Below are 24,909 nucleotides of genomic sequence, written 5' to 3' on the forward strand. Positions count from 1 at the left end.
CTAATTCTGCTTCCTTTGACCTTTTGCTCACTCTTGGCCGCAAGGAGTGAGGTCCCACGGTTGTGTTTCAGCATGTTTGCAGGGGTGCTGTTCAGTCAGGGGAGAGGGGGTGGTGATATTACGGTTTGTCTTGGCTTTGTTTTCCTTTCTGAAAATGGGCCCAACGTGGAAGAAGGAAGGCAAAAGTTTAATTGAGAAAAGACAGCTTTTGCGGTTAGGGTGTACGACCGGGAGTCAGCAGATGCAGGTTCTATTTCTGGCACCGCAGCAAAACTTCCTGATGTCGCTGGACAAGGCAGCTCACGCATCCCCACCTCGCCTCCCTCCCTCCCGCCAGGCAGCGAGCGCTCCCGCCCTCGCCGCCCCCCCGGGCGCGGGGAGATGCTGAGGGGCGGCTCTGCCGCGGGGCTGCGGGCGGCACGGCGGCTCTGCCTCGGCCCCGCGGCATCCTCGGGGGCACCGCCTGGCCCGGCATCGCTCCCGCAGCCCGCCCCAGAAGCAGCCCGGCCCTGCGCGCCGTCCGGGGGCTCCTTTGTGCGGGGGGCGGGGGCGGCCGGGCCGTGCCCCGGGGGGCGGGCGGCCCGCGGCGGCGGCCCGGGGGGCGGGCGGGCGCGCCGGGGGAGGAGACAGGCGGTGAGGGCGGCACAAAAGGGGCTGCTGCAGCCCTGCCCGCTGCTGCCGGCGGGGCTCGGCTCGCCGCGGCTCCGCAGCGCAGCGCATCCTTTCCCGCGGCCGGGAGGAGGTGCCGGGCCGCTCCGCGGCGGAGGAGGAGAAGGCGGAGGAAGGCGGCGGGGGGCTGCGGGCTCCGGGCTCGCCTCTCGCCTCGCCGCGGCCGGCGCCGAGCCATGCCGGGGGTCTGCGGGCGGGCTGGGGGCGAGCGGCAGCCTCGCCCCGCCGGGGGCCCGGCGGGCACCGACACTGCGCCGGCCGGGGGTGAGTGAGCGAGGGCAGCGGGGCTGGGGCGGCGGGCGGAGCACGGCCCGGGGGAGCCGCCCCGGGGCTGCGGGCAGCGGCGGCGGGACCCCCATCGGTCCGTCCCCCCCGCCGCTGTCGCCACCTGCAAGTTGTGCCTCGGCCTGGGGGTGCGGCGTCATCCCCTGCGAGCGCTGCCGGAGAGGCTTTCCCCACCGAGCCCCCACCTTCGCGCTCCTTATTTATTTATATTAGTGCTATTTTTTTATTCTCTTCCCCCCCCCCCACCCCCCTTTCGCCACCCCCCCATAATCCCGGCATCCCCTGCTAGGGAGCATCGGCTGTGGGGAGGAGGGAGGTGATGCTGCCAGCCCCCTGCCCGCAGCGGAGGGCTCGCCGGGGATGGAGGCACCCTCCCTCCGCCCGGGGCACTGCAGCCAAGGCCCATCTGCTGCCCGGGCTCGGCTTGCGAGGAGGGCACGGGCTGGGGATGCGTGCCAAGCCTGCAGCAAGCGAGAAGGAGTAACAGGAGTGCGTGCGTGGGAGGGAAAACATCCATACAAATAAATGCGTATCGTCCAACGTCCCCTCTGCCCTGCTCTGTGTCCGTGTCAGATGGCTGCAGTTCCCCTCTTCGGGGCTGGCCGCAGTGGGGGACGCGGGCACCCAAGTTCGTTGTTTGTGGGCTGGAATATCTGTGTCCTGTGAGTGACACAGGCTGGTGTACCTCAGTCCTTGTGAGAGTTTTGCTCCCTGGGCGAGCATGACAAGGTTGGTGGGGAACACAGCATCTGCTGCAGCTCTGGAGTCCCTCAGGCAGCTCAGTAAGGGAGGGAGCGTGGCGCGGGATGGAGAGAAGCTTCTCTCAGTGCCTTAGCTTGTGGTGTTCCTTCGGGGATTTCCACATGCTGTGTTTCCTCAAGCCGCGCCTGGGTCGCACGGGAACCCTGCCTATTTCCCCGAAATGATGCTGGGGTCTTGGATTTCTCCTTTGCACCCTAGAGCAGAGCTGGGGTCAGGAGCGTGCCAGCCCTGTCTTCAGAGCATAGTGTGGGTGCTGAGCACCTTTCCTCCTATAGAACAGCCCTCCAGTTAATTCCAAACCTCTCTTCTTGAGTGGGAAGTTCAAGCCTTTCACTTTCATCAAGTGAAAACACTCGGTGGCACCCCTGCTAACAAATATGACTTGAGTCACCAGGAACCCCTAAGCCTCTGCAAACTGAATTTCAAATTCCTGCATCCTCTTGCACCTGTGTCACTCACCTTGGCAGGGTGTGAGTCAGCAGGAACTTCTCAAGTTCCTTCCCCAAAGGGTGTCTCTTCTGTACTGTGGGTCTCTCTTGCAGCAATGGTGTTTAAGTCCAGCTGGCGCCTGTGATTTAAGAAGCACTTGCAAGTTCCTGTTACTGCAGCCTGGCTGCTGCCAATTTCTCAGAGAAGGGCAGAAATCAAGTAGGATCTACTGTTCATTGCTTGACCCTCAGGCAATGGAGAGACATGTCTGAGGGGAGGAAGGACTATGGGTGTCTCTACACTCCAGCAGACCTCCAGCTTCTAAAGCCCCCCCCAAACACAGCTCTAGTGCCTGTGCTTGTTTCAGCCCCAGTAGCAGTGCTGGGAACATGTCCTCCAAGCTAGAGTGGGAGAAGAGCAGTTTTTTGAGCTATTTCTCAGGAGGGATTCTCCAGCTTGCCTGTAGCACTATAAAACAAGCATTGAATAAAAGCCATTGCAAACCACAAGAGAGGCGGGAAGCTGTGGCTCTTCTACTGCGTGTTGTAAAAGTCCCTCAAAGATTTATAGCTCTTCTAGCACTCTCAGGTGATTTTGCAGTATGGGTAAGAAATCCAGTGCAAGGTATAGCATTTCCTCCTGTTGAGGACTCAGTTATACCTGCATAGCTTGTTTATTAATGTCCTGGATATGGCAATTATATCCTTAGGAGAGGGGATGGATTCCAGCTAGCTGCAGGTGTGTTGTCTTGCCCATTTACTAATTTTATGGCCTGACTGCTGCTTTTTGTCTAGTATACTTTTGGTCCTAGGTGCTGCTGTAGCTCACCTCTGTTGGAGGTGTTCTCCACACTCTTGTTTCCAAAGTGGTTTTGGTGGCTGAGTTGCCTTCTTGCTTTCCTCTCTCCCTGTAAATGCTGGTAAGATTGAAAAAATCCCTGTGTGGCACGCAGGGATTGTCTTACCAAGGAAGAGTGGGTGGGAAATAGTGTACTTGCAGGAATGTTAGCTTCAGTGGATGCTCACAATTATGAACTTACCTGGAGAACTTGTGCCCAACATGAGATAGGGATTGCTGGTCTGGAGGCTTACTGGGGCTGCATGGTGAGCACAGAGCCCGTTGAACCTCGGCCAGGCACATGGCTGGCACAGACACACTTGGCATGTTTGCCTGAGGAGAGTACCTGTGAGATTTGTGTTCTTGTGGGCTTCCTGTGTGCCTTGTGTTTACCTTTCTCCTCCTTCTCCCACGCACATCTGGCTAAGTGTGGTGTGACACTGGGGCCTGCCAGATTGGTGTAACATGCTTACTGCATGCCTTTGAGGGATGCTTGTGTGACAAGTGTGGGTGGCTGTTTGCTGGGTGCGTGTAGCAATGCAGACAGGTCCTGCTGGATGCACTTACCATGGAACACAGGCACTTGTGCTGATTTTTATGGCTGCAATAAATGTAGAGCATGTAAGCAGTCATGGGTATGGCAGTTGTTCAGGGCAGTGCACATAGATGTTGTTGTGCATATTCAGTACATGCAGGGCACCTTAGGCTAGGCAAGTTTCTCTCTGTCCCTTCCTTGTCAGCAAGCAGAGATAAACTCTGTCCTGTGGAAGGGTTTATAGCTGAGTTTTCAGTTTGCTGTGTCAGAGTTTCTTTTCTCTTGAGAACAGCATCTTTAAGGTGTACCTGCTATCACAAAATGACACCTCTACACCCCTCAGCCTCTGTGCTGGATCATAAAGGTGGAGGAAGGAAGTGCAAGAGTTTGGTGATGGATAGATAGGGCAAGCTGGGCCAGCATTTGTTCCTAACGGCTGATTAGGTTTTAGGTGGGGTTAGTTGCTCTAAAATGAGCCCTTTGTACATTGTTGGAGTCTGTGACCCAATCAGTGGGATGTAGCTGGAGGAGGTGGTGCTAACGAAGACTGGTACAGCTGTCAGTAACTCTGGCAGAGAGGAGGGTGTACTGACTGGCACAAGAGATGTCTTCATGACTTTAGGCCAGTGGAGGTGCCTCAAAGGGCTGGTTCATGTTACCAGCCCTAACTACAGAAGCAGAAAAGTGTGGGTAGTTGTGCCCACGTGTTTTCTGCTACTGTTACCCATCAGTTCTGCGCAAAAGGTCAGGCTGCACTTCACTAGCACAATGCCATCAGGACACTACAATGAAACATTACAGTGGGATCTGAAATTTGGAAAAGTAGGCACATGGGGCAGTGCAGTCTAAGGGGATGTCGGGAGAGTCTTAGGAATGCCTGCTGTTCCCAATGTTGGCTGTTCTTGGAAAGGTGGTGACAGATCTGCAGTGCACACGTGAACCGTGCTGTCGAGTCAGTGATGCAGGCTGGCCTTGAGGAGCCATGACAGAGCTGCGTGGAGGGGCCTAGCCTGGTATTGTGGGCAGTTTTGGGTCGGGTTTGGGGTGCTTTGAAAGCATAGGTGAGTGTCTTGCAAGGACTGGGCTGTGCCACAGCAACAGCGCTGGGTGGGGTGCCAGGACCAGCTGCTTGTGCCGGGGGCCAGGGCAGAGTTGCTGTCACAGAGCTGGTGAGGTCCCCCTTCTCCAGGGAAAGGTGAAGAGAAATGCTGCGTGCTGGAGCAGTGGTGTAGGATTTACAAAAGCACTCTATGCCTGCATCCCTGCAGAATAAACTCCAGCTGCATATCTGAGGAAGGTAGAAACATGATTTGTTCACATATTTTTTCTGACTTCTTTGTATTCCTTGGTATGCAGACCCTTTACTTCCCAAAGTTGTTCCTGAAGTATGATAGTACCTCCTGCTCTTCAGACCTCTGAACACCTGTAGCAGGGTGGGTGTATATTTTTGTGCTCAGAAACTTGCTCAGTAGAGCTGATAGGTGAAAGGGGGTGCAGCACTGCACTTTGAGGTTTCAACAGGCAGGCTGAGGAAAGAAGTAGTAGCATGAAGGGAGCTGACTGCCTTAAAAATGGCAAGGGCTTTTTCTAGAGTTGTGATTTTGGAAGTGATTATTACCTCTTTTAGGACAGCAAGAGTTATGTGAGCTGCTCGCTGGTGAGGCCTTGGCCTTTTGTACTGAGATAACCCCACAGGCTGAATAGACAGCTTGATGACCTCAGCTAAGGTTCCTTTTTTCCCCACCAAGGGGAGTGCCTAGGTCTGTATCTAAATAGGCTTTTTCCAAAACATCAGCTGTGCCTGTGGTGTATGGGTGTATGAGTGTTGCCAGAAGTCTTTTTCAGCCTGTAATGCACAAATTGCAAGAGGAGAGGTGGATGTGACTGACCGGAAGAGAGAAAAGCAGAAGGGGCTTCTCCTCTTTCTGAGGATCATCTCTGTCTTGCAGTTTGACAGAATTTCTCTTGAAGGACTTTGAAGCAACCTATTAAGCTTCTTTTAATTAGGTAAGCCCTTACCCAGAGTAGAAAAGTTTCTCACATTTCCCACGCAGTGAAACTGAGGCATGGAGCAAGGCTGTGCTGTGCCCAGTGGCTAACATGGGCTTGTCAGGAGAGCAGTAACAAAAGTGCCACGCTTCCTGTACTTTCTTTGCTGCTGGCTGTCTTGGAAATCCTGGAGAACAGCAGGGAGTAGGTGCTGAGCCAGAGGTTATTGATAACTTTCTAGCCACTGCTAGGGTTCTGCAGCCCTTTTCACCATAGATACCACCTCCTTCTTGATCTGCTGTCTAATCTATAATCCCAGCTCTCTGCTGCCTTTTCCTCAGAGTCGTTCTCCCCTCGGTGTGTAAATCTGTACAGGTTGGGCTAGGGTTAACAGGCAGACTCAAACCGGGGGTAATTTTTATCTTGGGATATTGCTGCATGTCTCTTGCACGAGGGCAAAGCTGGGGGAGGCAGGCCTGGAGCACAGCTGAGAGGCTGCTGCAGATCAGCCCCGCTGCATGGCAGCTCGCAGCTGTGACACCTGTGAACTAAGCGCAGGTATCCCCTGGCTTGGCACGCAGATACGGAATGGGACAGAAAGCCAGGGAGACAGCATGGCAAAGAGTCCTGAAAGGGAGTCTCTCTCCTAGATGCTGAGCCCTTTAAGAAGGGGAAGGTAGGCTAGAGCCCTGAGATTTTAAGCTGGTTGTGCTGAGGCTGAAGAAAGGACTACAGTAGTGCTTTTGGTTCTTCCTTCCTCTAACACAGACACTTCTAGCTGGACAGCAGGGAAAAGGAGGAGGATGGAGGCCTGTGCAGGCTGAGCACATTGGGCACAAATTTTGGAGGCTGCAGCAGCTAGGAAAGGTAGGGTTTTGGAAGAAGGACTTGGCTATAAGGGGCTCAGAGTGCATGGTGCTCACTGTGTGTGAGGAAGCTGTGTTTTTCTGGAGCTTGCAGCATGGGGGCTGGCTCTGAGGCAGAGCAAAGGGCAGGGTAAATGAGGAGAGCAGTGCCCTGGAGTGATCAGCATGAGCTGCACTTTGCTTAATGACCCCATTTCCAAGGAAAACTTTGGAAGCCCTGATATTCAGGGAAGCAGGATCTCCCAAAGGCAGAAGATTGAGGCAGCAGAACTCTGCTTTCAGCTCAGCCTTGCTTGTATGTTATTTGTGTTAGCAAAACTCTTCTTTCTTTGCCACTCCAGACTTTTTTTTTGTTCCCTTTTCTCCTTCCCACCTGCAGTCCTTTCTTCCCTGCCTCACTGTGCCAGTGCTGTCCAGCTGCAGCTTTTGCCAGCTAATCCGATCCATGGAGGCAAGACCTACTGAGCAGCCTTGCTTGAAGTGGACATGATTTTCTACATTTGCTCCTGGGGCCATGTGAGGTCTCTGGAGAAGAGGTGGATTAAAGGAGCTGCTGTTTCCCCATCAGCCCTGTGTCCCCAAATACCTCCTCTCGTGCCGTTGCTTGGTGCAGGCCTGGCTGTGAGCAAGTGGCCGATGTGCTCTCAGATATGTGCTATTGGCACAAAGCCTCTGTGGCCTCAGAATCCCTATCTAGCAGCATCTTTTGGAGGAGGGATTGACCACACCTGCATTCAGCTTGGCTGGGGGTATGATGGGATTGCTTTTGCATAATTTAGCAGACTCTTGCATTATTTATAGTGCAGTTGTGCTCTGGAACAGTCTTCTCACTTCCCATGAGCACTGGGGGGGAGGGAAGGGGAGTTTTTCAGGCATCCAGGGTCTATCACTTAGTGATGAGGAAGTGCTGTGGGCTTCCTTTCTGCCTGTGTTTGTTTGTATATGGCTCTGTGCAGCTGAACTGCCCTGAAAATGCAGTTTTGGCTTCTATATCACTCGGGCGTGTGATACTGCTGAGCATCTCTGTGGCTTGGGATTGTGCAAGAGGCTCCTGAGTTCAGAGCCTTGTCTTTGCAGTAAAGAGACTGTCAAGCTGGAGGCAATGAATCTGGTGCTTGAATTTGGTCCCTCATTCAATTACAGTGTGGAATCTTCTGGACTGTTCTCTAAAATATTTAGATACTTGAAAGCATTTTTATTCTTTCAAAGGCCCATCTTGTCATGCCAAAGTGTTTTTTAGATTTCTCATGACACCGTCCACTGGACTTTGCACAAGATCATCGGGATCTGAGCACTGGGTAGACCAGGTGGTTGAGTAGCAAGCCGTGCAGCTGAAATTCCCATCACTTCTCAGTGATTACACCCTGAAGAGAAACTGACTGGGGCAGTTTGTTACAGTCTCTTGCAGCAATGGAGCATCACGGAGATGAGATGGGTAGCCCAGCTATGTATGAGCTTAATGCCCTGTGTACCTCTGCCTCACTGTGGCAGGTTGCTGCACCTCACGGTGGGCTGTCCTGCTTCTGCCCTGCTTGTCCTTTGACTTCAACATAACCACAGCTCCCCTCCTACACTACATGTCCTACTTGTTCATAACCAATTTTCATAATGTTCTTACACAAAAATTCTGTCTTTTGTCTTTCCTTCCTTTTTGACCTGTTTGTGGCAGCTGACTTCTCAGCAACACAGTTCAATACAAATGTGTTACTGAAGACCTGAATGGAGAGGAAGAGGGCTGAGGGTGGAGAAAGAAACTTGGCCTGTAATCAAGTGATTGTGGTAGTAAACTGCTCTGTCTGTTGTGCAGTTGAGCAGAAATGCTCAGCTTCCCTGTTTTTATTTCCATGGTTTTCTCTTGTGGCTTTTGCGTCTGGGGCAAAGTTGGACAGGTATGTTGTATCCCTGGACAAACTGTGCTGTCCCATCTTGCCTTGGCCTGGTTCTTGGTCTCATCAGCCTGAAAAGAACCCATTCTTTCATCAGATGGTTTTACCTCTTGTCAGAGGCATCACTGTCTGGCTAAACAAAAAATACCTATTCATCCTCAAGAATTAAGGCAACCTAATGTGAAGACAAATGATCCCCAAATCTGTGTGATGTCTAGGATGGCATCTGATTTTGCTGATGAAGAAAAACTTTGTCCTTCTTTCCCCATAGACCTTCTTCTAGTTCTTTCTGCTTGGATTAATCTGGAGATCAGGGTACTGCTTTGCTTAGTGAAAGGGAATGTTGTGCAGAAGTAGTAAACATATTGTTGAGACCCAGGCCTGCTGCAATGCCTGTAAACAAGGTCCAGTTGTCTGTGGGAGGCAGAAGAGAGATTTATGTGACCCTGAGTTAAGTGCATTAGGAAGCTTTTGATTTCATTCTGGGAAACTGCCCCTTTTCGTGGTACCATATGCCAGTTATCGGCATAGAGCTGTGACTGCAGAATTGATTCGTGGGGATTTAATCCAAGGGGCTGCAATGCTGCAGTCAGAAGGATAACATTAGCAGGAGGTTGTCTCTGCAAGCCAGAGCTCCTGAGCTCATGCCCTTTGTCCACCCCAGAGGTGGGAGTCTGGGCTGACTTATTCCTGCCTCGGGGCAAGGCACTGAAAAGCTCTCTGCCTCTCGGCCCTTTCTTTCCGAAAATAATAACAAAGTGAAGTGGCAGCGGGGGATCCAGGCAGCACTGTGTCGAGGTCTTGACTAAGTCCTGAAAGAGGAAATTAAGAACAAAGGCAGAAGAGACAAATAAATAAGGGTCTGTTCGTGGTCCAAGAAAAATTCCCATGGGCTTGTGTAACATTCTCAGGAAGATGTGACACTCCCTGGGCTGGAGTTAGTTTTTGAGAAATGAAAGGAAAGGGGGGGGGGGGGGGGAGTGGGGAAAGGCGAGAGAGTGAGCAGCGGGGGTTGGGGAAGGGGTGGAGAGAAGGAGGGAGAGACATCCTAGAGAAACCTCTGCATGGAGTCCGTTTGTTCCTGGTTAAGAGGGGTTAATTCTCTTTGCATGGGATTGGCTGGTCACCAGATATTCAGAGTAGAGGGGGATCCGGGGGCTGCCAAGCAGGACCCCTGTGGCCTGAAAAGGAGGGGAGGAGGGGAAGGAAGGGGCTCTTCCAAACAGTAATAGATCGGCTACTGTGGGAAAGTGAGCACACTGCCAAACCCCAAGTAGCTGGTGATGGATGGGGGAGGAAGGAGGGTGGGGATGGAGGGCCAGCTCTTCTCCTGGCCACTAGGATCTTGCTGCTATTCCATGGCCTCTCGTTATTTATTGTCTTCCTGGGGTTTAATTATTCTGCTCCTTGATCCATCTTGGAGAGCCTTTATCCTGGGGATGCACAAACAACTGCCACCCACTTCAAAATTAGCTGGAGTTAACATGGTTTCTCCTGCCTGCGTGGGTCTGTGTGCTTCACCCATCACCATGGCATCAAGTGTTTCTTGCCTCTTTTTTAAGTGCCTTGCTCTGGGCTCACAGGGCAGACACTTCCTCTGGCCTCTTCAGCCTGCATCTCCCTGTTTCTTGGGCTGTCACACAGTCCCTGCTTTCCTTTGCACAGGGTTTGCATGCCTGATTTGGCACGTCTGCCGCGTGCTCTTCACCCATGGACCTGCAGGTCTGAGGATAATCTGGACTGTTCATCTTGGAGCTGTTCTCAGGATTTGTGGCTTGTACTCCACTTGCTTGACCTGCATGGAGTGCCTGCCAGGATCTGCACTGAAAGCAGCTACCTGCTGCTGCTGGTTCTTCCACTTCCTTCCTTGAGATGTGCTCCTTCTCTGATGCTGCTGGGAAGAATAAGGGAGCTCATGGTGGTTGAAAGGGGGCCTTATTGGAGATTTGGTTAGATGAACAGCACCTACAGTTATGCAATTTTGAGGATCTGAGGATGTATCTGCATCTATGTGTTTTGATTAGAAGTGAGCTGGTGAAATAATTTAGAAAGTTTCTGTGGGTCATCTGCTTGTTCCCATGCCTAGGCGTTTTCTTCAAGTTTATTTTTAACCCAGTTAGATCTGCTGCTGATATGGCTGTAAAAGCAAACTTTCATCTGATTGGCAACTTGCATCCATGCAACTGACAGCTGAGGGATGGGTAAGCTGTGATGGTGGTGAGTGAAGGGGGAGAACCTCTGACACAACAGCCTGTGTTGTCACATGCCTCACTTGAAGTCTCTGAAAGCATGATTTGGTTTTGGCCTGTCCCTCTTTGCAAGGCACCAAAACTAGCAGGGAGACCTTGCATGTTTGTTTGACTACCCCATGGTCTGTCTGAAGACATAAATTGTTTTTTTGCACAGTGTTGTCCCCTTTCCCTTTCCTGTTCTTCATGATGGAGTACTCTTTCCCTGTAAGGCAGCAGAAGACATGACCAGCTGTGCTTTGCAGTGACTGACTGCTGTGCAGCTGGAGCAGGGAGCAGCAGCAGTGCCGTGTTTGTCCGGGAGAAGGGCCTCGCATCCTGGGTGAGCGCAGTGAGCAATGCCTCTCTGATGTGCAGAGAGGCCCGGCCTTGGAGCCAAGTGGTGATGCAAGCTCCGGGGCCATCACAGCAGACTTCGTGGAACCAGATGTTTTGAGGAGGCAATAAGCAGAGTTGAGGAAGAGTTCTTCCAGGATATCAGGGATAAGTGAGAGAAAGAGATGCTGCTTCTCTTGTAGTGGAAAGAGCACTCAGACTTAGTGATGCTAAGAAATTGAAGGAGCAGCTTCTGAGAACCTCCGAAGGATTAGAGTGTGCAGAAGCATCTCTGAAGCAGTGGAAATTCTGATGGTGAGACTGGATTTAGCTGGAGAGAGAAGATTAGCTACAAGGGAGCCCAGCATATCTGAAAGATACTGAGAAGAATATTTGATTGATTGCAGTGGAGTTGGAAATCCAGCTTAGTTTCCTTTAGCATGCAGTACTGCACCCTTGTGACGTCCAAGTACTTCTTGGATAAAATGAAATTGGTGTCTTGTAGGCCATTACTGGATTTCACTAGAGTTTTCTAGTCTTTTCTGAGATCTTCTTTTAAATTTCATAATTATATATTGCTGCTATTAGTAATACGGTAGCTACAGTAAGAACAGTCTGAGTGGAGGGGTTTATAATGGACTCTGAAGGTGTTCAGATGTTGGTCTGTGATGCTAACTTCTGGAAGATCAGTTTTGAGACAAAATCCTGTCAACAAAGACCAGTTTTCTCCAGGTCCCATGAGTTCTGTATGGAGGGTTAAGAGCTGCTGCCCACAGTGTATGGCTGTCTTGCTGCAACTGGAGGTGTAGCACCTGAAATGACCAAGGCTTAGTTCACTGAAGGGCAGGAAAAGACACTTGAGAGAACAGTTGAAACAATGAAAGTCCATGGGAAGAGTGGATCCTGAAGATACTGTGCTTGTAGAGGTGAAGAGGTGAGCAGCCACAGCACTTATAAAGCTGGAGGCTTTGTGTTGCATCCATCTTAGTTTCTGTGTGCAGCAGATAGTAGCTGCTGGTGTGGAGCACTTGGGTCTCCTAGAGGAATGCATAAAAGAGATACTTGGTTTGTTTGTTTTTTGAATGTAGATGCTGCAGGTCTGTTGAGATGTAGCAAGGTCCTGTACACAATCTGGAGGGTTGTGGCTGACATGTCCATCATGTGCCTGCCCTTCCTGGGAAGGGGAAGGCAATGCCTTTCTTTGTGCTGTGCTGTTGCCCTTCCTTGGCCAACCTCAAATCTTGGTTTTGTGTAGATTCACCTTTAACTATCTTTTTTCCTCAGTCTGTTTTTCTTTCTGACTTGACGAGACCTATTACTGGTGTGTGGATGGCAGCTCTGGGCACCAAATGGGAATCATGGTGGCACGCTGTTGAGTGGTTACCTTACCACTCTCCTTATCTGTCTGCAGAAATGGAGGGAAGGTGCTTAGGACAGAGCCTTGCTGTCCCTCAACCTGACCTTGCTTGGAGAGTGACGGTGCTGGATGGCTGCATCCAGCTGTTTGGGCTGGCACCAAGTCAGTGGCACCTTGTGGTCAGTTGCCTCAAGGCTACAAAGGAAACACGGAGTCTGAGGTATTGCTGTTTTGCATTTGTGCTGTGGGCAGCAGCTCTTGATGAAGGACACAGAAGAATGTTTTATTCTGTCCTTGGAACTTGCAGGAAGCTGATACAGACCTGCTTACATGGAAACCACCTCGTGCTATGACGGCCAGAGCTTCTCACTGATGTCCTTGTAGCTTGCAGTCCCTGAAAACACCGTGGCATCCTTCATGTGAGAGATGCTGAGCCCTAGCTACCTTCTGGTACATCCTGCTACTCGGATATTCCCACAATGTAGGGTAATTTCCTTTTCCTACCCTTAAGCAAAGTGCAGTCCTGCTGTCCCTGAGCTTGTTTTATTTGTTGACAAATACTAAGTTTTATGGTTTCTTCTTCTGTGGATGTTTGCAGGACAAAAGTTACTTGAGATTTTTAGAGTGTTTGGAGGTACTGTGGCTCTGATGCCTGCTTGGTTCCTGTGCTTGAGGATGGCAGGTAGACCTCGTACTCCAGAAATGTGGAGCCTGTTCCATTTGTCTCTAGCTGGAGCAGAGAGAGTTGGGCCCTCTGTATGGTGTGGAGGGTGGAAGTCATACTGGGTTTTTAATCTGCCATGTGAAAGTGATTCTAATTTGAATTGCTGCTTTGTGTGGAAGTGTCTGAGTGATCTGCAAATATGTTACTGCATGGGTGTTATGGGATAACTTTAAGCAGAGGAGATGAGCATTTTGGTATCAGGGGAAAACCAGAAGCTTCTGCTCTGACTTGTTCTCCACAGTTATGTTTTCCCTGTAGCCGTGGGAGAGGTCTAACGAGTCTTGAGTCCCATGCCCTAACAAGATGGGGTAACAAGCCTGTATCCTGTTGTGTGGCCTCTTGCCAGTGTTCTCCAGAAGAGAACATTGGGGCTGGTGAACTGCCAGGTCTTATCGGTGCATATCTTTCTCTCTGGATTCTTGAAAAAGAAGTATAATATTTCAGAATGGTGTAAATCAACTGGTCACTAAAATGGTAACAGGTGCCTGGGGATAACTCATGTGCATAACACTTCTAGCTTTTCTCCTTTTCTGAAAGCACTTCCCCTGCATGGTAGAGACAGAACTTCAAGCAAGGAAATATCAAAGAAATCCCTTACAAAAAGAAGCTTTCAGCTTGTCTCTCCAGGATTGTGTGTTGCTGAAGCAATCTATAACTGTGCACTCCCTAAAGAGCTTTGTCTTAATGGAGCTGACTGTCCATACTACTTCAGGCTTTTTCTTCTACTTGAACATTAAAGTTTTTCTTGCTTCTGACAGCAACTTGATCACTCTCCCAGAGATCAAGTTGACTTTTTTCCCCTTCCTCAGTCAAAATTTTCAGAAGGGAAATACCTCTTCTTGCTGTTTTCTGTGTTCCTGGTCTCTGATGGCTGCTTTGTGTTGGAGCAGCTGGGCTCTTCTGTGACAAACTGAGATGTCTCCCTGACTGGTACCTCCTTTTTAATTTCCACCGCATGTAAACATTTTGGATGGGGAGGGTGGGGAATCTTCCCTTGCTGGCCTTTGTCTCCAACTTGTCTCTCCAGCTGCCACCAGAGATGTCTTTCACTGCAGGGCTGAGCAGAGGATATGGGATGGGGTACATGATGGATGGTATTTAGTGTCTTGGCTCACCCAAGGGTGCATGAGTGTTCTCCACTCCCTGGCAGAAGAATCCCTGGCATGTGAGAATGAAGGTGGTTCCCAGGCAAGAGATTTTGAAAAGGACACGCCTTGCTCCTTTGCTTCCCCTCTTTCAGGAGGGGTTAGGAAATGGGTTTGTGTTCCCACTCCCTAACAAAACCAACTGAGCAGTGAAAATTGCCTCCTGGGCCGTGTCAGCAGTGGAACAGCAGAGGGTACTGCAGGGCCAGCTGCCTTGGCAGAGCAGCTGGGGAGGGCTGTGCACACCAGCCTGGCATAGGAACCGAGGCAGCGCAGCCTTGCCTGGAGCTTGTTGTGCCCGTGGCTGAAGAGCTGCAGAGCCACATGCTGAGCCTGACAGATACTGATGTATGCTAATGTCAAGTGAGGAAAATATGCTTTGCTTTCTAAAACCATGCATCCTGCTATGTTGACACGGCATGCTGCATCTCAGAAAGAAGAGCAGTTTGTTGAATGTCAAGAGTTACGGCTTTTTGTCTGGGAATTTACTGCAGCGTGCCGAGCATCACAGCCATCTGAGAAGATGTTCCTTCTGTGATTCCTTCACCACTTGCCTTCAGCCCTGGGCTGGCCCAGAGGAAGCTGGCTGACCTGCCTTTGTGCATCCTGTAGGAACTGGAGCGAAACCAGCATTACCTGGCACTCACTGGGATTGTTATATTGGAATAGGTCAGCTGTTCATCTTGCCCTGGTTTCAGTGTCTGAGAGAGCAGCCTGATGTCTGGAAGTAATGCCTTGGAGAAGTCACAGGACACCTGACTGGAGAAAGCTGTACTCAAGTACCAGTGAGGGACACTTTCTACTGACCCCCTGTCATTCAGCTAATTTAGTGGAGGTTTGGCTTCCTTGTGCTCTTCCCTACACTTCAAGACAGGCTAAAAACTAGTGATGTGCAAGGAAAAGGCACTGAATATTCCTCTTTTACAAGTGATCTTGCTGCTTCTGCAAGACATCAGCAGAGCCTCGAGGAAGAAAAAAACAAGCATGGATAGAAAGAGATGCTCATGGCATTTTCTGCAGCCCCTTGTTTTGCCCTCGTGAAGAAAGCTTGACAGCAAGCCCCAAGATGATCTTTTATGGCTTTTAACAAAAGAATATCCCAGCCCTTTAATGGCTGGTCCACTACAAAGGTGATGTCCAGAGCCAGCACCCTGGCCTGCTGCTGACTTGTGTTGTGGCAAAGTATATCAAAACCCCTACTAAACATTAACCAATAGAATCAAGCTCTTTCCTTTTTCCTTGTTTATTTTTCTTTCAATTTTTTCCCCTCCCATAGCCATGCTGTAACTTTTCCACCAGCTTCAGGCTTGTAGTCCTTCAGTCAGAGCTTAATCCAGGACTCCTTGCCCTGCCACCTGGGCACTGGGGACAATGTCAGTGGATGGTGACTTCCACTAAAAATGTGACTGCCAAGTGTCCAGAAATGCTGTTGCTGAGCTGTAAGGAACAACTGTGGACAGCCCCTCTACCAAAGTCCTTGCCACAGTCATCTGTGGAAAGCCAGATACATTTTCCTTTGAGCAGTTGCCATCTGTCTAAATGCTTTATGGCTTTTCACTTTAGTATTAAATTCTCCTCAAGTTAATCAGTAAACACACTTTGCTGTATTTTACCTAATAGCCTTTGAAGTGGCGGGAGCTGGTTGGGTTCTTCTTCCACACCTGCCCACGTGTCGGGCTGGTGGTGTGGAGCAGCTTCCCCATGACCCCCAGGTGCAGGGACTGCCTCCAGTGAAGGTGTTGCTGGCACCACTGTGTGCCAGGTGGAACCTTTATAAGTGATGGTGCCTCTCAGGAACTTTGGCCCTGGAAAGGAGACTGCGCCAGGGAGAGAACCACCAGAATGGAGCCTGTGGAGGGGGTGAAATGGTACGTGTCACATGCATGGGGATCTCTGCCTCTTTGTCACTGCAGGAAGGGTGTCATGCTCCAAGACAGCCTCTGCCTTGAAAACTACTTTTGGATGACCTTTCTCCTATGCCCACTTTTGCCCCAACTTGCCTTTCCCTAAACAGCAGGTGATGAACACCTTTTCTACTTTTCCTTGGTGAAGCACTGTGTGAGATTAGTCTTTTTCTTGTATTTTTTTTTTTTTTTGTCCTTTTTCTGAATTGTAGTCTTCAATCACTTCTCTGCCTGACAGCAGTTCTATGTTCCCTGCCTAGGCTGGAGGAGGGGAGGTGGTGGAGGGGAGGATGAAGGCAGTGTTTCATGTTGTTTGGAGGGAAGGGCTCTACACCACTGGCTTCTTCCTGGACTGACGTGGATCCATCATGATGGCACAGTATTACTGGCAGAGACAGCTAGGCATTTATTTTTGTCACCTTGATCCAGATGCAGAAAAACCTCAGCATCTGGTCCACAGAAAGTGAAAAAGCAAACGACAGCATATGGAGATACAGTGGACTTGAGAATCACAGGTGGAAGAGACAGTATCTTAATTTTATTTTTGTTTTCCTGTCCTCCATGTGAACTTGGGTAGTATTTCCTAAGAACAAGGGTGGTTTTTAGGGTGTGTGTTGTACAAACACTGTAAAGATCTGGAGAGTGTAGGCTGCCTCTGGCAGTCTGACTAATGATCTTGGTCCTTTAAAACTGCCTCTCTTGCACTGGTCATGTTTCAACCATTCCTCCCCCCAACTCTCACCCTTCCTGCTCTTTTAATTTTCTCCCAATCCTCTGGTGATGCACCTCTGAGGAGGTTTACATTGATTTAATTTCCATCAGTGAATAGGGGCAAATCTGCCAAGTGTGGTAAGTTCACTAGATCATGAATTCCTGTTATTCCGGATTTCCTGTCTTTCTACCCCATTGCTAGTGCCATTCTTGTCTTTGTGGATTTATGAGACTGATCTAGCAGAGGTTCAGCTTGATGTAACCTAGCTGAAGCAAAAGGCACTGAAGATGGCAGGGGGTGGGGTTGTAGTTATTGGAGTCAAGTCTCTAAAGATGCATGCTGAATTTGGACCAGCATTCCTGCCTTCCCCAACCTGTTTTTCTAACAGTGGTAAACTTTCTGCATCTCAGTAACTATTGAATGTGACTTTCCTTTTCGTGGCTCTTCCACAGGATGAAGATGAGACGCCATAAACTCTTTCTGACTCTCTGCATGGCTGGTCTCTGCCTCATCTCCTTCTTGCACTTCCTCAAGGCCCTTTCCTATGTCACCTTCCCCAGGGAGCTGGCTTCGCTTAGTCCCAACCTCGTCTCCAGCTTCTTCTGGAACAATGCCCCCGTCACACCTCAGGTCAGCCCTGAGCCAGGGGGTGCGGAGTTTCTCCGCACACCCCTGTACTCCCACTCCCCCTTGCTCCAGCCCCTGTCTCCCAGCAGAGCCAGCGAAGAGCTGCACAAGGTTGAGTTTGTGCTGCCAGAAGACTCAACAGAATACTTTGTCCGTACCAAAGCCGGTGGCATTTGCTTTAAACCAGGCACCAAGGTGTTGGAGAAGCCACCCGTGGGAGGTCGGCAGGAGGAGCGAGTGGACGGCGCAGCCTCGGGGCGGCCGGCTCGGAAGCCGCTGAGCGCCAGCGGAACCAAGCGGCGCAAGTGGGTGGAATGCGTGTGTCTGCCGGGCTGGCACGGCCCCAGCTGTGGGGTCCCCACCGTGGTCCAGTACTCCAACCTGCCCACCAAGGACCGCCTCGTGCCGCGGGAGATCCCCCGGCGGGTGATCAATGCCATCAATGTCAACCATGAGTTTGACCTGCTGGATGTCCGTTTCCATGAGCTGGGAGACGTGGTGGATGCTTTCGTGGTGTGCGAGTCCAACTTCACAGCCTACGGAGAGCCGCGGCCACTCAAGTTCCGCGAGATGCTCCTCAATGGCTCCTTCGACTACATCCGCCACAAGGTGCTCTACGTTTTCCTGGACCACTTCCCCCCTGGTGGCCGCCAGGACGGCTGGATTGCTGATGATTACCTGCGTACCTTCCTCACCCGGGATGGCATATCCCGCCTCCGCAACCTGCGCCCGGACGACGTTTTCATCATCGATGATGCTGATGAGATCCCGGCTCGTGATGGCGTGCTCTTCCTCAAGCTCTACGACGGCTGGACGGAGCCCTTCGCCTTTCACATGCGCAAGTCTCTCTATGGCTTCTTCTGGAAGCAACCAGGCACCTTGGAGGTGGTCTCGGGCTGCACCATGGGGATGCTCCAGGCTGTCTATGCTACCGATGGGATACGTTTGCGACGCCGTGAGTACTACACCATGCCTGGGTTTCGGCAGTATGAGAACAGCACAGGGCACATCCTGGTGCAGTGGTCATTGGGCAGCCCACTCCACTTTGCTGGCTGGCACTGCTCCTGGTGTTTCACCCCAGAGGGGATTTATTTCAAACTGGTGTCAGCCCAGAATGGGGACTTTCCCCGCTGGGGTGACTACGAGGATAAACGAGACCTCAATTATATCCGGGAGCTGATCCGGACTGGTGGCTGGTTCGATGGCACTATGCAGGAGTATCCCCCTGCTGACCCCAAGGAGCAGATGTATGCTCCCAAGTACCTGCTCAAGAACTACCAGCGGTTCCGCTACTTGTTGGAGAATCCCTACCGAAAGGCGGAGGGTGCTGGGTGAGGCCACGGAGGCTCAGGCTTGGGTGGGAAATCGGAACTTCACAACAAAGGGAAAGAGTCGGGTGTTTTCATCTGTTCCTTTTCTTCTTTTGTTTCCTTTGTTTATGGGCAGGGTGTGCTGTTTTTCTGGGGCCTCTGCCCTCCCTCACTTCCTGTTCTTCTTCCCTTCATCCCAGGGTGATGCCTGGGAACCCAAATTCCTCAGTCACATGAAGGGAGGCCTGGACAGGAGGAAGAGAGATGTTGAGGACCCACTCTGTAGTAGCATAAAGACTTCCTTGCATCTTCTGAGCCTCTCCTGCTGGCTGGAGAGACTCTCCGCAGCCAGCTGGCAGCTTTTCCTCTGGGGGAGCTGAGAGGGTCCCATGGGGAGGGAGGGCAGCTGTTCCCATCCACCCTCATCCTTTGTGGATTGGAGCAAGCATAGATGCAAGCCTGGGTTATTCAGTGAGCATGTGAGTCAGCAGGCACAAACTAAACTCTTGTGAGTGGTTGTGTGTGCAGATGTGTGTCACTGGCATTTTTTGGATGAGTGAATGTGCAAAAGCATCTCAGTATGCTTTTTTTTTTTTAATACTGCTATATTCAAAGGGTATTTTGGGGAAGGGAAATCCTTTGCTTCCAAGGTGTCCTTCTCAATATGCAGCCCCTTGCACAGGCTTAATCCATTCTGTCCTGGACTGGATCTTGCCCCAGTACTCTACCAATCCTGGAGCAGATAGTTAGGAAGCAGAGGAGAAAGCTAGGCTTGAGGATTTTTTTCTGCTCATTTTTCCTCCTGCCCCCACAACACTGCATGGACTTGTCCTACAGAAGCCAAAGCTTCCCTGCAGTACATGCTTCTGTTGGGGCTGGGATAACCTGTGGGGGACTCAGTCAGATGGTGGGAGTGTATGTTTGCAAATGCATGGTTGCCTGTGTGCATGAGTGCTCACATGCATGGGTTTGGTGTGCACTTGGGTGTTTATTACCCCTATTGAGCGGGGCAGTAGGACATAGTGGGGCTTGGCTGTGTGTGCTTGCAGAAAATGGTGAGATCTAGAAGCTGTGATCTCAGTGTTGGCATGGATGACTTCTTGGGCAATTTGTAGGAGAGGACCAGGGATAGCATCGGCTCTGCATAGCAGTGCTACACTTTTTGGGACTGTTGCAAGCCTCTCTGGCTGCCTCTAGAGCCCTGCAGGCTGTACCTGTAGCAGGACTGCTGCTTACATGTGCTGGCTACTCCTTACCATGGGGTAATAAGAGGGAGAAGAGGAAGGGCAAAATTCTGATTGCTGTGGGCAAACAAAGCTTGTCAATGCACGTGATCCATCTGTCTGACCTTAGGGTGTGAGGGAGCTCATGAAGAAACAAGCCATGGGCAGTTTCTTCCTGGGGCCAAGAGACTGTTTGGGGACCACAGTTTTGCAGCCTACATCTGCAGCCTGGGCCATGCAGACAAGATGGAGAGGAGGAAGGGATTTAGGAGTCTGCTAGTTTCAGCTGATTGGGCTGGTGCCTGCTCAGGTATGAGCAGTGAGGATCTAGCCTGCTGTTGTATTGGATTGTTCAGCTCACTGAGGAGGCAGATTGTTGTCTCCACCCTTGCCACCACCCTTCCTTAGCAGATGGCTTGACAGGGTGCCCAGAGCCTGGGTCGTAGTGGGCAGAGGGTGAAAATCATAATGAACTTGCTCTCTTAGCCTTGCAGTGGAAAGACTGACTCATGTTCCAAGCAGAAATCATGGAGGAGGATAAAGAGGAAGGCGTTGGCACAAAGAAGTGTGGCCCTTCTGGCCAGCTGTTATAAAGCAGGAGGGTTTTCATTGCCCTTGACTCTGTCAGGGTTCCATGGTCCTGTGTTGCCCAGCACGTGCCACCCTTGTGCTTCATTCCTACCTATACCTCTCTTTTTTTCCTTCCTAGTCTCCTCTCTAGAGAGGAGAAAATTGTCAACAAAAATAACTTGCTTGCCTAATAAGGCAGAGACTGGAATGAAAAGAAGATTAATGTCTTTTTCTGATCAAATGGAGATGCACTTCACCTTAGCTCCTTCCACATGTTGTGTGCCATAATGCCTGCTCAGAAGAACTGAATGGAGCCTCTTTTTTGTTATTATTTTTGATTTCTTTAAAATCACTGTTCTCAGTTCTGTTGTGTCCTCCCTACAGGCAGAGAAGCCCCTTTGGGAACTGGGTGGACAGACAAACTTTGTTAGGCAGAATGCTCTTCCCCCAAAGGGAAGTTGTGGCTTTTTTAAGTCCAGACTTACAGATGTAGCAGAAGGAACTCCTTTCACATTCATGGGCTTCTGGTGCTGAGCTACTGTGTGGAGGTCTTGGGTGTAGAGAGGTGATAGAGAAACTGGGTCCCAGCTGAGAAAGGAGGAGCCTGTATTGAGCAAGATGAAAGCCATAGCACTGAGGATGCAGCACAGGGAGAAGATGCTTTCCCCAGGGACAGCTGGAGGAGAGCAGGTGTGTTAGCTCATGCAATTCAGCAGCAGCACAGCATGGAAGGAAGAAGTCATTTCTCATTTTTACTCTGAGGAATGAGCCTGAGGTCTGCTCTTGGACCTTTGTGCTTTGCTTTGTCTCAGTGATGATAACACAAGGTCAGTGCCAGGCTTTGCTGGGGGCAGAGGAGAAAGACAAGCCAATCTTTTGCTTTGGCAGCACCAGAGCCCCAGTTCAGCAGGAGCTGAAGTTCATGTGTACTGGGGTTGCACCTCCTTATCTCCCATAGTGGGAGCAGCCTTTCCTCTGATATCAGCCCTTCCCATGCATGGCCATCCTTGGATTTGTAGTTCACAGCAGTCATGTTTTCAGTGTTGAGGTGTGGCCCTTGTCTCTTGGGAGTCTGACAGAGCCACAGCTGCAGTATCCTTCTCCCATTCCACTACAACCTGTTGCCTTCTCTCCTCCATTATTTGCTCCACCATTCTATTCTTCCTCCAATTTGTCTCTCCCTTCTGCTCCCTTGGGCTGAAGAAGAAGGTGTTGCTGGAAAAGGAATGCTGGGGCTCTTCTGCAGAACTCCTGCCCTGCCTGCCTCCTGGACTTACTCACTTCCTAATTCTTAGAAAATTAAATTGAAACCAGACTTCTGTTGTAGTGGGAGGAAGGGGCTTTACAGATGAAATGGATTCTTTATGTTTCTCTTTCTCAAGAATTGTTTAAGCATTTTTTGATTTAAGGCCAAACCAGTCAATGTTTGTCTAATTTGTCTGGGTAACCCTGTGTTTATTATCCTTAGGGAACTAGAGTGCTTGTCATTAAAGATCTTCCTTCTTGTCCCTGGAGGGAACAGACACTACTAAGCTGGCTTTCACACAGGGATTTTCCAAGGTGGTGGCTTACCCTCTGCTCAGCCTTGCCTGTGCTGCCTGCTGGGACCTCTGCAGCCAGCTGCAGGTGGGACAGCCACCCCTCCAGGCAGCTGTCACAAGAGGGAAGTTAAAATATGTTTGTGTGTGAGGTGGTGAGAGAGGCAAAGCAGGAGGCAGGTTTGTGTCAGATCCTTGTTTCCCGGTGCTGGATTCTGAAGTGAGCACTGAAGCTCCATCTTACCTGAACCAGGTTCTGAGATTTGAGAAGGTAAAGACTAAGAACCTTGTCCTGGAACTTGGATCAGACTATCAGAGCCTGATGTCTGTGGGTTGTTGCAGCCCATGGGGGCAGTGGGCAGTGAATCCTGCTGTTTCTCTAGGACCAAACTGTCCAGGATGGAGGGAATACATCACCAGCCTTTTCCTGCAGCCCTTTTCAGCCTTGTGCTTTTTCATTCCCAAAACGTTTTTTACCTTCACATTGTTAAAAAGTGGGGCCAGGAAACAAGTGACACATTGTGTGGCACACCCAAGCCTTGCACTTCTTTCTGTCTGTCTTTCTGCTTCCCACCTAGAAAGAGATTGTGTGCCTGTGCATGGCTTTGGACTGGAGAATGCCTCTTCCTCTTTTTGAAAGGAAGGACATGGGTTTTGGTGCACCTGCAGCAGGTGAGCTTGCTAAAGCAGAGGGAATAGGGCAAGTTAGAAGTATTTGCCTATCTGGGGCTAATGCCACAGCCAAGTGACAGAAAAGACACGGTGACTTTGTGCCTGTGGTTGGTATGGAGGATGACATGCTCAAGCCCACTCTTGCTGTTGCTTTCTCTGATCCCTGTGTCCTGCTGAGGTGTTGTGGTTGTGCTGCCCAGGCCAACCTACTCTGTGTCTCTGACAGGTGAAGAAGGAAACGGAGTTGGCATGGAGGGAGAGTGTCAGAGCAGAATGGGTGCTCAGAACCTCTGCCTGCCTTGCTGTTTCCTTGTGGGATGGTGTCTCTTCCCCTCCTCAGAGTCCCTGGGGCTGCGTCCCTGTGTCCCAGCTCCTGCCGGCAATCTCTGTGGCTGCTATGCCTCTGCACTGTGAAGACGCGTGTCCAGGGTCACTCCTGGTTCAATTGGTGAACACTGGTGGTGAAGAGGGAAGGGACGGCTCGTCCTGGCTTCACTGGCCTCTAACCTTGGCGAGAAAGGAGGGAAGTGAGTGGGAGAATGGCTCCTGTATCCCTCCATCATTGTGTTCTCCCTACCCTCCCTAATCCCCTCCTTTCTGATTTTTGAGACATTGGGCAAACTCACTCCTGTTACGGAAAGAGAAGGGAAGCTGGAGGGTAAGGGGGGTGGCAGGAGGGGCTCAGATCCAGCATTGAGAAAGAAGAACTGTTTCTAATGCAATACACTGACATTTTAAAGCTTTGAGCACTACAGGTAATGGATTAAGAAGGGATCTGAAATACTCTTTAAGAATTCAAACCACTGTTTTTACCTGCTTGTCCGGATGATGATGCAGTATCATCCTGGAGGTGGTCCAGCAGCACTTCTGAGCCTGGGGTCCACCTGGACCTACTGCTAGTGTTGCTCCTGGAGGGGCTCCAGGACACCCTGCTTTGGAAAAAGAATGCGTGGACTTGCCAAAAACTAAAAAGAAAAGAAAAAATAAGAGCATCTGCAAAGCTCCTTTCAACTCTGTAATTTATAAACAGCAAGTAATAATGAACTTTTTGTAAGGATAAATCAAATGTACATTCTGAAATCATTTTCTCTGTAAATGGTTGGATTTCATTTCACCCTTAAAGGGATGCTTAAAAGGAGGAGATAATAATAAAAATTTAAAAAAATTTACAAAGTATGAAAGAAAACCAAGATGTGTGTGACAGCTTTTATTTCTGATTGTCTGGCCAAGGGGGCTGCTGGAAAATGGAGTGAGGGAGCTTCCTATCTTGGCAGAACACTGTTCCCGGGAAGGGAGATGGAAGGGGAGCCTAGCTAGTCTGGGGACTGATTCCTGATTTTGTAGGCCCCTGTCAGACCTAATCTGCATGTTAGGTGAGTATGAACATGTAAGGGCACATGAGTGGGGAACGATGGCTGCTACGTGCTCTCAGAAGAGCTGGTGGACATGGGAACCAGCATAATCTCATAAAATGGTCCCTTGAGACCATCTTTGCTCCTTTGGATGCATCCGTTTTTCCAAGTAAAGCCCTGGAAACCCCGGAGCCCTAAATTAAACCTCCCCACTGCAGGAATGCCTCTCTGGTGGCTGACTTTTGGCATGGTGTATGAGACCTCCTTGTTTTGGTTATTTTCAAACCTGTCTGCTGTAGTTCTGGCTGTTCCCATTACTTGGTATCAAAGCCTGGTCCTGCTCTGAATCCTCCTAACCATCTGGCCTCTGCAGTGCTTTTGGCAAGGGCCTTTTGCAAGCTCATGTGCCACCTACAGCTATTTAATTTTTTTAACTTTTAAAGTGTTTTATGCTTCAGGTTCATTCCTGATTCCATTTAGAGATAGTGACTGTAAGCATCATAGGTTATTTTCCTCATAATTATTAGCTCCAGTGCATTCCCTCATCTTTCATCCATACCAGTCTAATGTTCTCAATTCTCCTTTTGTGGAAGGTTCTCATCAAACTAGAGGATTGTGCTGTGCATTGCTGAATGCAATTCTGCCGTTTCTGTCTCTGGAACAAAGGGCGTGAAAGAAACCTGCCACTCAAAATTAGCAATTAAAATTTTCTATTTAGAATTTTTTAGCATTCTTAGTGATCACTGTATTTTTGTGCCTGAACAGGGGCTAATCTAAAAATAGTTGCTGACCAGCATGCTTGAAATTTCAATTTTTCAAGAGGGGAAGTATAAGTCTGTAAGCACAGACCAATGGCAACTTAGTGAGACAGTTTAAGAAATGAGAATTGACTAGGTCAAAGGTTCTCCCACATTATTTTTCTTACCTCTAACACAAAATCCTTACTGACATAT

The 24,909-nt window shown here is 50.2% G+C and overlaps 1 protein-coding gene across 4 annotated transcripts; it reads left to right on the forward strand.

Annotated features, from left to right (window-relative positions):
• Window positions 1-671: 671 nt before the first annotated feature.
• On the forward strand, window positions 672-23,554 carry MGAT3 (beta-1,4-mannosyl-glycoprotein 4-beta-N-acetylglucosaminyltransferase). Of its 4 annotated transcripts, none has more exons than XM_021554052.3 (2): window positions 672-933; window positions 17,117-23,554. In XM_021554052.3, exon 2 carries the CDS (start codon window positions 17,118-17,120, stop codon window positions 18,624-18,626), a length of 1,509 nt encoding a protein of 502 aa, XP_021409727.1. In that variant the 5' UTR covers window positions 672-933; window position 17,117; the 3' UTR covers window positions 18,627-23,554. The 4 variants fall into 4 exon arrangements, with proteins under 4 accessions (XP_021409727.1, XP_085425723.1, XP_085425721.1 ...); XM_085569597.1 differs by lacking the exon at window positions 672-933 and adding an exon at window positions 12,646-12,665 and having other exon boundaries at window positions 17,117-18,769; XM_085569595.1 differs by lacking the exon at window positions 672-933 and adding an exon at window positions 15,752-15,916 and having other exon boundaries at window positions 17,117-18,769.
• Window positions 23,555-24,909: the final 1,355 nt, after the last annotated feature.

This window comes from Lonchura striata, chromosome 1A (assembly GCF_050655825.1).
Source record: "Lonchura striata isolate lonStrDom1 chromosome 1A, ASM5065582v1, whole genome shotgun sequence".
NCBI classification, from domain to species: Eukaryota; Metazoa; Chordata; class Aves; order Passeriformes; family Estrildidae; genus Lonchura; species Lonchura striata.